This window comes from Lampetra fluviatilis, chromosome 9 (genome assembly GCF_964198595.1).
Source record: "Lampetra fluviatilis chromosome 9, kcLamFluv1.1, whole genome shotgun sequence".
In the NCBI taxonomy this organism is placed as follows: Eukaryota; Metazoa; Chordata; class Hyperoartia; order Petromyzontiformes; family Petromyzontidae; genus Lampetra; species Lampetra fluviatilis.
The window spans coordinates 62,552-74,299 of NC_136283.1; the positions used below are offsets into that span (position 1 = coordinate 62,552).

General features: G+C 46.7%; 1 protein-coding gene across 1 annotated transcript; it reads left to right on the forward strand.

Annotated features, from left to right (window-relative positions):
• Positions 1–804: 804 nt before the first annotated feature.
• LOC144934083 (uncharacterized) lies at positions 805–11,511 on the forward strand. Its single transcript, XM_078859456.1, has 4 exons — positions 805–910; positions 2,389–2,461; positions 4,814–4,886; positions 8,590–11,511. Exon 4 carries the CDS (start codon positions 8,600–8,602, stop codon positions 10,058–10,060), a length of 1,461 nt encoding a protein of 486 aa, XP_078715582.1. The 5' UTR covers positions 805–910; positions 2,389–2,461; positions 4,814–4,886; positions 8,590–8,599; the 3' UTR covers positions 10,061–11,511.
• The last annotated feature ends 237 nt before the right edge of the window (positions 11,512–11,748 follow it).

Here is an 11,748-nt window from a genome sequence, read left to right on the forward strand (position 1 = left end):
ATATAAAATAATAAATAAAATGAAAAAGTTGGAAAATAAATTGGTGAAAAGATGCCATTGGTCGACTGACTGAGATTACTGTGCCCCCCACAGTGTACACACACACACAGTGTACACACACACACAGTGTGTACACACAATGTACACACGCACAGTGTACACACACAGTGTACACACACAGTGTACACGTACACACACAGTGCGTACACTCACACACAGTGTGCACACACACACACAGTGTGCACACACAATGTACACACACACAGTGTACGTACACACACAGTGTGTGTACACACACAGTGTGTACACACACAGTGTACACACACACAGTGTACACACACACACTGTGTGAACACACACATACAATAATGTCCACATTGTTGTTGCTGAGCTCACACTCCCAAGGGGTCTCTGTTCAAGGGAGGGAGTAATGGAAAATGAATCTAAATCAACTTAAACTCCAACCCCGCTTTGTGACGTCACCACTCAGCATTACCTCATCGGCGTGAAACGCCAGCGGGAGGTGTTCCTCGCTAGTGACGTCATGTCACCAAGGTATTCACCCCACCCCACGCGCTGAGTGTGACGTCACCTCTGCCTGGGGTCATTTTCGTTATCTGTTCAAGTACTATCCTTATTTGGGCAAAGCCACACCCAGTGATTGGTGGCTCATTAACATAATTTATTCGTCAAAGCCGTCTCGAGTTCGTTGTGACCGGTTCGGCACCCACGCTCCATCCCTCCACGATTGGGCCAGGCTCATTAACATAATTTATCTAAGTTACAGAGCCGCTCATTGTGGGAGGGGAGTGTCTTTTACCACGCAAGTGACGTCATGTCACCTCCTGCTGCCGCGTGACGTCACGAGGTAACGGAAAGTTGCCGCTCCGCGCGGGAACTGAAATCCACGGTGAGAAATTCTCATCGCGGTTGTGGTGGTGGTTGTGGTGGTTGTTGTGGTGGTTGTTGTTTACCGAGGTAGAGCCTCGCTCTCTCTCTCGTAGGGATGTCAATTGAGTAGCAGCGAGCATGGAAGCGATGTCCAGGTCGGAACTTACAACACGGGGCCTTGCCTCCTGCCCTCGCCTGATGGCGTTTGCTTCAATTCTCTCGCTTAGTTGATCAATCTGTGGAAGAACGCGATCAGCCAGGCCATGCGTCAGTTGTGTGTTGACCGACTCTCTGTGTTGCATTGCATTACATTTCTAATTTTATTAAGTTTGTTTGATGAAGTGCAGTCACCAAACCTCCAAATCTCTCATTGACACAAAGCCGTAATTATAATGTTATAATAATTATAATATATAATAACTATAATATGTTAAAATAATTATAATCAAATATGCTCAAAATGTCCCCCCCCCCAATATATTGCTATCAAAAATATTTGTAAATAATAATTGCGATGCTATGTTAATAAAAACAACAATTTGCTAAACTTTGGCCACAAAATCTAGACTTGTCTTCATATAACAATGCATAGATTTATGTTCATATGATTGCGTTGTACTTCATGAATCCCTAATCTCTGCCAATACATGCTATGAAACAATAAAAGGTAACAAAGAAAAAACAGAGCAATGTAATACAATACACTATGAGACATTATTGTATCAAATAAAAAAAAATCCATCCCATGTGTTAGTGAATTTAAAAATATATATTTTAGGGAGGAAATGGCAGGAAAAGAGTTTTTTAATTTAGATATTTTTCTAGTGGGGGCCCCAGACCCCCTGGAAGATTTGGTTCCCCCCAATGTTGACTCCATGGCTACGGCCTTGCATTGACATGCTAAGTTCTCTACCCCCCCTCTCTACCCCCCCTCTCTCTCTATTTAAGGCCTCGACACAGAGGCGTTGTTTCTCTGTGTGCCTATGTGTGTCTCTCTCTGTGTGTCTCTCTGTGTCATCTCTCTCTGTGTGTCTATGTGTGTCTCTCTCTCTGTGTGTCTATGTGTGTGTCTCTCTCTCTGTGTGTCTATGTGTGTGTTTCTCTGTGTGCCTATGTGTGTCTCTCTGTGTGTCTGTGTCATCTCTGTCTATGTGTCTCCGTGTCTGTGTTTTGTCTCTCTCAAATTGAGCAATCTTTGGAAGAACGTTATCAACCAGGTGGGGTGTTGGCTTTTGTTAGCCGACTCTCTGTGTTGTATTGCATTACATTTATACGTTTACTAGGTTTGTTTCCTTTTTTATTTCTACCTGATGATGATTGCTTGTGTTTTCAATTGAAACGTCGCATGCAATTATTTAATTTATTATTTCTTTCTACGTGACTTTTCCGAAAGAACCAAAGAATATCTTGCTTAAGTTTAAATTTCTCTGCACCTGTCTCGCTACTTTGTAACTTTGTTTTATTTTAAATATTCACTGTTTTTTCATTTTCTACCAGGCCACGCCCGCTTGAGCTGCTGTACCGCTCTTGTTTTCAGAAGCGACCTGCCCACAACAACAATAACAACAAGGTGAGGCTTGTCAACAGCGTGGTGGTGTTCACTCTAGACGTGTGGCGGTGTTCACTCTAGACACGTGGCGGTGTTCACTCTAGACGTGTGGCGGTGTTCACTCTAGACGCGTGGCGGTGTTCACTCTAGACGCGTGGCGGTGTTCACTCTAGACGTGTGGCGGTGTTCACTCTAGACGCGTGGCGGTGTTCACTCTAGACGTATAGCGGTGTTCACTCTAGACGTAGAGCGGTGTTCACTCTAGACGTGTGGCGGTGTTCACTCTAGACGTGTGGCGGTGTTCACTCTAGACGTGTGGCGGTGTTCACTCTAGACGCGTGGCGGTGTTCACTCTAGACGCGTGGCGGTGTTCACTCTCTACATGTGGAGGGGAAACCCGGGGATCGGGAAGGAAATCCACACGACCACGCGGAGAGAGAGACACACAGCCTCGGCTGTGTTGATTGATCCTCAATGAATTGCTTGGTGGAGTGAGGAAGCATTAATACTGAGCAGGTGAAGGTGGCCAGGCGTGGGTCTGGACACACCACCACCTGTGAACCGTGCCAGTGTGTGACAGTGGTGGAGCCAGTGGGGGTGGGGTGGCACGTGTCCCCCCCAACGATGTTTTCTCGTTCATGTTTTTTGTTTGTTGTGGTTGCATCCGATTCAAGAGCCGAATGGCTCACAGGGCTATACCAAATAAATGAAATGGAAACTATTATTTTTATTTTTATTTTTTTCTACGTGTCTTTACCGAAAGAATCAAAGAGTAATCTTGCTTATGTTTAAATTTCTCTCCACCTGGCTCGCTACTTTTGTAACTTTGTTTTATTTTAAATATTCACAGTTTTTTTTCCATTTTTTTACCAGGCCACACCCGCTTGAGCTGCTGTACCGCTCTTGTTTTCAGAAGCGACCTGCCCACAACAACAATAACAACAAGGTGAGGCTCGTCAACAGCGTGGTGGTGTTCACTCTGGACGCGTGGTGATGTTCACTCTGGACGCGTGGCGGTGTTCACTCTAGACGCGTGGCGGTGTTCACTCTGGACGCGTGGCGGTGTTCACTCTAGATGCGTGGCGGTGTTCACTCTAGACGCGTGGCGGTGTTCACTCTGGACGCGTGGCGGTGTTCACTCTGGACGCGTGGCGGTGTTCACTCTGGACGCGTGGCGGTGTTCACTCTGGACGCGTGGCGGTGTTCACTCTGGCCGCGTGGCGGTGTTCACTCTGGACGCGTGGCGGTGTTCACTCTAGATGCGTGGCGGTGTTCACTCTAGACGCGTGGCGGTGTTCACTCTAGACACGTGGCGGTGTTCACTCTAGACGCGTGGCGGTGTTCACTCTGGACGCGTGGCGGTGTTCACTCTGGACGCGTGGCGGTGTTCACTCTGGACGCGTGGCGGTGTTCACTCTAGATGCGTGGCGGTGTTCACTCTGGACGCTTTGTTGTGTTCACTCTAGACGCTTGGTGGTGTTCACTCTGGATGCGTGGTGGTGTTCACTCTGGACGCGTGGTGGTGTTCACTCTGGACGCGTGGTGGTGTTCACTCTGGACGCGTGGCGGTGTTCACTCTGGACGCGTGGCGGTGTTCACTCTAGATGCGTGGCGGTGTTCACTCTGGACGCTTTGTTGTGTTCACTCTAGACGCTTGGTGGTGTTCACTCTGGATGCGTGGTGGTGTTCACTCTGGACGCGTGGTGGTGTTCACTCTGGACGCGTGGTGGTGTTCATTCTGGACGCGTGGCGTTGTTCACTCTGGATGCGTGGCGGTGTTCACTCTGGATGCGTGGCGGTGTTCACTCTAGATGCGTGGTGGTGTTCACTCTAGACGCGTGGCGGAGTTCACTCTAGACGCGTGGCGGTGTTCACTCTCTACATGTGGAGGGGAAACCCGGGGATCAGGAAGGAAATCCACACGACCACGCGGAGAGAGAGACACACAGCCTCGGCTGTGTTGATTGATCCTCAATGAATTGCTTGGTGGAGTGAGGAAGCATTAATACTGAGCAGGTGAAGGTGGCCAGGCGTGGGTCTGGACACACCACCACCTGTGAACCGTGCCAGTGTGTGACAGTGGTGGAGCCAGTGGGGGTGGGGTGGCACGTGTCCCCCCCAACGATGTTTTCTCGTTCATGTTTTTTGTTTGTTGTGGTTGCATCCGATTCAAGAGCCGAATGGCTCACAGGGCTATACCAAATAAATGAAATGGAAACTATTATTTTTATTTTTATTTTTTTCTACGTGTCTTTACCGAAAGAATCAAAGAGTAATCTTGCTTATGTTTAAATTTCTCTCCACCTGGCTCGCTACTTTTGTAACTTTGTTTTATTTTAAATATTCACAGTTTTTTTTCCATTTTTTTACCAGGCCACACCCGCTTGAGCTGCTGTACCGCTCTTGTTTTCAGAAGCGACCTGCCCACAACAACAATAACAACAAGGTGAGGCTCGTCAACAGCGTGGTGGTGTTCACTCTGGACGCGTGGTGATGTTCACTCTGGACGCGTGGCGGTGTTCACTCTAGACGCGTGGCGGTGTTCACTCTGGACGCGTGGCGGTGTTCACTCTAGATGCGTGGCGGTGTTCACTCTAGACGCGTGGCGGTGTTCACTCTGGACGCGTGGCGGTGTTCACTCTGGACGCGTGGCGGTGTTCACTCTGGACGCGTGGCGGTGTTCACTCTGGACGCGTGGCGGTGTTCTCTCTGGCCGCGTGGCGGTGTTCACTCTGGACGCGTGGCGGTGTTCACTCTAGATGCGTGGCGGTGTTCACTCTAGACGCGTGGCGGTGTTCACTCTAGACACGTGGCGGTGTTCACTCTAGACGCGTGGCGGTGTTCACTCTGGACGCGTGGCGGTGTTCACTCTGGACGCGTGGCGGTGTTCACTCTGGACGCGTGGCGGTGTTCACTCTAGATGCGTGGCGGTGTTCACTCTGGACGCTTTGTTGTGTTCACTCTAGACGCTTGGTGGTGTTCACTCTGGATGCGTGGTGGTGTTCACTCTGGACGCGTGGTGGTGTTCACTCTGGACGCGTGGTGGTGTTCACTCTGGACGCGTGGCGGTGTTCACTCTGGACGCGTGGCGGTGTTCACTCTAGATGCGTGGCGGTGTTCACTCTGGACGCTTTGTTGTGTTCACTCTAGACGCTTGGTGGTGTTCACTCTGGATGCGTGGTGGTGTTCACTCTGGACGCGTGGTGGTGTTCACTCTGGACGCGTGGTGGTGTTCATTCTGGACGCGTGGCGTTGTTCACTCTGGATGCGTGGCGGTGTTCACTCTGGATGCGTGGCGGTGTTCACTCTAGATGCGTGGTGGTGTTCACTCTAGACGCGTGGCGGAGTTCACTCTAGACGCGTGGCGGTGTTCACTCTCTACATGTGGAGGGGAAACCCGGGGATCAGGAAGGAAATCCACACGACCATGCGGAGAGAGAGACACACAGCCTCGGCTGTGTTGATTGATCCTCAATGAATTACTTGGTGGAGTGAGGAAGCATTAATACTGAGCAGGTGAAGGTGGCCAGGCGTGGGTCTGGACACACCACCACATGTGAACCGTGCCAGTGCGTGACAGTGGTGGAGCCAGTGGGGGTGGGGTGGCACGTGTCCCCCCAATGATCCGATCGAAAATCCCTAATTTCGATAGGATCATTGGGGTTTATTAGTAACTAGCTTCACTACCCGGCTTTGCCCGGGACTTGGATTCTTGTCTTGGATTAATTTCATATTCCCTCATAATTCACTGAAAAACACTGAAAAAATTGATGCTTGCAAGAAAGAAGCCGAAACAAATAAATTTACCTAAATCGGATGTTTTCACTCAAGGAAATTCAACCTTTACCCACTTCTGCGTCAGGTCGATTTTTGCCACTCCGAAAGGGAATGACTTGGCGAGCGGAAAATAGTCGTGTTCACTTAGAAATTCCAGACGGCGTGAGCTGTGCAAATTTCTTGACGCCAGAGCTCAGCGTTGGAGAGTTTTTGCTGCTTCACACAAACAAACATCTGTAGTTTCTGCTTTATATTTAAGATAGCAGTTGTACACGTTCTTTGCACGGATTTGTATTGAAACTCCAAGAAGCCAATGACTTAATCGGCCAGGAGCGAAGCGCCACCTAAAATCTCCCGGCACGCTGTGAACAGCTGTAGAAGTACGGCGCGCGAAGAGCCATGTGGTAGGGGGGTAAGCATTGCAGAGCGCTTCACTCAGGTGTGTTGCGGGTTGACGCCACATACGTCATGGTCATTTCCCCCCCCCCACCCAAAATAGAAAAGTCTATTTTTCTTTCCTGAAGGTATCAACACGTTCAGGGAGCGCGATGACGATCACACGCGTCGAATGAAAAGCAAGGGACAAGTCCTTTCTTACTAACAACTCCTTTCTTACTAACAACTCCTTACTTACTAACAACTCCTTATTTACTAACAATTCCTGTAATTTTTCATTGCTGGAGGGGTTTCCCCCCCTACCTGAAAATCCTGGCTCCACCTCTGAGTGTGACATTGTCAAGTTTGTATTTGCAGTAAAGTCTATTAACTATTGAGCACAGAGGTTATATCAAAACAGTAGTTTATTTTAGTTTTTCCTCTGGAACTCTTTGCAAGAATGGAGTCAGGAAGTTATCACAGCACACGTGCATCTGAAGTCGGAACTGTTCATCCCAGCATTCTAGGACATCTGGGCCTGGCTTCACACCTCTCAGTTGCGATTGAACATTAATTTATGCATTTTGTGCATAACACAAATAGTATTATTTTCAACACCCTTTGCTATGTCAGCTGAATTTAGCTTTCGTAAATATTTATTTTGAAGCCAGACAGCCGAAATTGTGTGCTCTGAATTTTGGGTTAACGTTCATTTTGACGATACGAGGGCTTCCAGGCGTGTTTATGACCATTTGCCATCTCATTGTGTGCCATAACAGCCTGTGTGATGAATTTTGGGCAAGATTTTTTAATATATCATAAATATATTAATAAGTATAGACGCGTAATCTTCTTGGTTCTTTCGGTAAAGTCACGTAGAAGGGAAGTAATAAAATAATAAAAAATAAAACATAATAAAATAATTATCACGACGTTTCGGCCACAACACAAGCAGCCGTCCTCAGGTGAAGACCAGGTCTGTCGAGGCGACAGCGTCTAAAAGAAAACACCACCACGCTTGGAGCGTCTATTTAAGCTGGGTTGGAAGGGGGGGGAAACCCCAGCTTAAATAGATGGGAATTGATTCTTTGCTCCGCTGCAAGCTTCCTACCACCACTCTCCCATTGACATATTTCGTTGCTTCCTCTTAGTACCTTTCACGTGACGGTCAATGGTATAGTGTATAATAATAAATAGTTTTAAAGTGTAATGTTTAATACGATGTATAAGGTAATATATAGCATCGAAATTGTATAGTGAATATACAGCAGTGTGGTATACAGTTGGGTGGGTAGAATAATACATAGTGTAATATTACACTATGTATTATTCTAAGACATAGGGTAGTGTATAGTAATACAGTATACAATTTAATGCTATGTAGTTTATACTTTAGCTTTTTACGTTGTTGTTTAGTTACTGCAGCTACATACTATTAACATTCCTTCCCTTTATTAATGCTACCCCTATCCCCTTCCTTTGATGCTGCTAATCCTGCATAATGCACGGGCATAATATGACTTTGAAAACCCCCCGCCCACCTCCTACGCATTTCACAAGTAGCACTAATCGCATTCCTGCATTTTCCATAAATATGCTAAATTCCTCTTAATATGCAGATTCCTTTGTCAATGCGCATTTTTCACCCCCTTCCAACCCAGCTTAAATAGACGCTCCAAGCGTGGTGGTGTTTTCTTTTAGACGCTGTCGCCTCGACAGACCTGGTCTTCACCTGAGGACGGCTGCTTGTGTTGTGGCCGAAACGTCGTGAGAATTATTTTATTATGTTTTATTATTATTATTTTATTACTTCCCTTCTACGTGACTTTACCGAAAGAACCAAGAAGATGAATCCCTGCAGTCACGAAAGCTTTAAATCGAAATATAGACGTGTAAGTCACGTGTGACTGTATATGCATTCCTCTGTGCCTCTGTACTGATGTGTAGATGGTGTGAATATTCTTTTTTTCTGTCTGCGGCTGTTGCTTCTTCTGCAGAATTGGTCTGATGGAGCAAAGACACTCGGCGCAGCTCGGTACGACAAGAAAACAATGCGATCGGTGTGCATACAGCACGAATTCTACTGCAAATTTGACACGGCACCAGAGAACTCACACAGGAGAGAAACCTTTTAAGTGCAGTGTGTGTGGGAAGGCGTTTATGCAATCATCTCATCTTGTAATACACCAGAGAACTCACACAGGAGAGAAACCTTTTAAGTGCAGTGTGTGTGGGAAGGCGTTTGCACAGTCATCTTCTCTTGTAGGCCACCAGAGAACACACACGGGAGAGAAAGCCTTCAAGTGCAGTGTGTGTGGGCAGGCGTTTGCACAGTCATCTGGTCTTGTAGAACACCAGAGAACACACACGGGAGAGAAACGCTTCAAGTGCAGCGTGTGTGGGAAGGCATTTTTATATCAATCTGTTCTTATAACACACCAGAGAACACACACGGGAGAGAAACCCTTCAAGTGCAGTGTGTGTGGGAAGGCGTTTGGACAGTCACCACATCTTCAAAGACACCAGAGGACACACACGGGAGAGAAACCCTTCAAGTGCAGTGTGTGTGGGAAGGCGTTTTCACAGTCATCTATTCTTGTAAGACACCAGAGAATACACACGGGAGATAAGCCTTTCAGGTGCAGTGTGTGTGGGAAGGCGTTTGCAGAATCATATTCTCTTGTAATACACCAGAGAACACACACGAGAGAGAAACATTTCAAGGGCAGTTTGTGTGGGAAGGCGTTTGCACACTCAATTTCTCTTGTAGAACACCAGAGAACACACACGGGAGAGAAACCCTTCAAGTGCAGTGTGTGTGGGAAGGCGTTTGCACTTTCATCTACTCTTGTAAAACACCAGAGAACACACACGGGAGAGAAACCCTTCAAGTGCAGTGTGTGTGGGAAGGCGTTTGCACAGTCATCTGCTCTTGTAACACACAAGAGAATACACACGGGAGATAAACCCTTCAAGTGCAGTGTGTGTGGGAAGGCGTTTTCAGATTCATCTGGTCTTGTATCACACCAGAGAACACACACGGGAGAGAAACCCTTCAGGTGCAGTGTGTGTGGGAAGGCGTTTGCATGGTCATCACATCTTTATGTACACCAGAGAACACACAATCATCATAATATCCACAAGGAGCAGAGTCTGAAATCAACTTGTGAAAGTCAAAGTTCCGCAATGAGCCCATCCCTCATGAAACAAGAACCGGAAGAAAATCCCAGCTTGGACACTTTTAAAGGTGTCAAGGTGAAATATGAAGAGGTGAAGGTGAAATGTGAAGAAGTGATGGTGAAGAGCGAAGAAGAGAATGTAAAATGTGAAGATGAAGATTCAACTCCAAAATCTGACCTCCACATCGATGCAGGCAATGTGAAGCAGGAGGAGAATTCTGACTGTGAGGCAGAGCGAGGCAACTCCCAGCAGTTTGTGGAAGTGGAGGTGTGGGTGGACTTCCTCTGAGACAGTACAAAGTCGAATGGAGACCCGGTAGATGTGTAAGCCTGAAACGATGTCGCTCCAATAGATGCACCTTTGTCACAGGCCTTTAATGACAATAATGTGAAGTTTAACACTCGGTTCCTAGGTCAACCTGCAGGGTAAGAGCGGCCAGTCTTTGTGGACCTGTGTGTTGGGTAGATCTCTAACTAGGAGCGAGAGCCAATAAGCCCCCAAGCATTCACTATGTTATCATAATTGCATTTATATGGTGCTTGCTTAATCGCCTCTGGCAACTCTGAGTTTTGTATCGTATCTTGTCTCAAACACTCGAAGGGCATCCCAAGTGGCAGCTGCCCGTGTGGCACAAGGTGGTGGCCCTGCACCGGCCTGCATGTGGACAAGAGCCTGTCAATAGGGGGCGATGGTTGATGTGGCATCTCAGTTGTGGAGTTTGTAGGTAATGTTTAGAATTTGCTCAATTTTGATCCAGACGCCAGCATGCAATGGCCGACTCGTTTTGAATGGTGCATTAGTATGTTGTACATACACTGTTAAGCAGACGGTGCGTATTTTTTAAAATTAGCTTCTTGTTAATGCGATGTAACCTAATGCAGTATATTTCAGTGCAGTCTTTCAATTTTGTTAATATGCCTGTCACTAATTTTGAATGAATACTTGTCTGATTGTGTGCGTACATGTACCATTTTGTCTATAAGAGACTCATTGTTATTTTGATATAGGTCAAAGGGTACTTTTGTGTTTTCAGGAAGCATCTCCCTCTGGAGCAACTCATTGTCTTTGAAATAGGGAGCACACTCGGATCGTTTATCAGTTATAAGGCATACCACTCAAAAGTTACACGTAGAGGAGATACATTCTCAACAACACGAATTATAATTTTGTATTACGTGTTGACACATTTCGTCTAACTAGGACTAGAAATGCGTCTTACTGATTAACGTCTGGATGTTTGAAGCTATCGGTTGAAGCAAGCCCGGCTGCTCTTGAGACGCTGTGCACCAATAAGGGTCCACAGGTGGCTTGCACTGAATCATTGACGCACTCCCAGAAGTCTGTGCTTGATATAGTTTATGTAAAACATTCCTTTGTTTCGTGGAGAGATCGATAAATGAAAGATGTCGTGTCTGCTGATCTGCTTCATAGCAAGGAGGTAATTTTAAGAGCACATTTGGAATGCATTTTTGGTACAGATTTGTATTTGGTTACAAGGCTGAGCACATCTAGTAGATACATTCTGCACAACAACACTCATTAGAATTTTGCATGACGTCGTATATGTTGGCGAACTAGGACAAGAAATGGTCCTTGCCAATTAACGTCTGGATGTTCACAACCATGGGTTGAAGCAAGCCTGACCGCCTGCGGTGCCCCTCACAACCATTTACTGCCTTGGGCCAGGAAAGTCACGAAGAAAATTGCACACGAGCGACGCATCCACGCCAACTCCCAATGCTCCGTTTAGAAGTTTTGAATTGAAATAACTTTGAATTGTATTATGTTTTAAATTGTGTTTCTTCAATAAAAGCTTATATCATTTTACATCTGGAAGACTTCATTGAAAACGACATTTCGTGTGAATTTTCTCTAGTCGTTAAGTAGATGGCCTTGCCGGGGATTCGGTTTGATGCGGACTTTCACCTGGTTGGGATCGCGGGATTGAGATGAGGCGACACAGAGCTGGCCGTGCC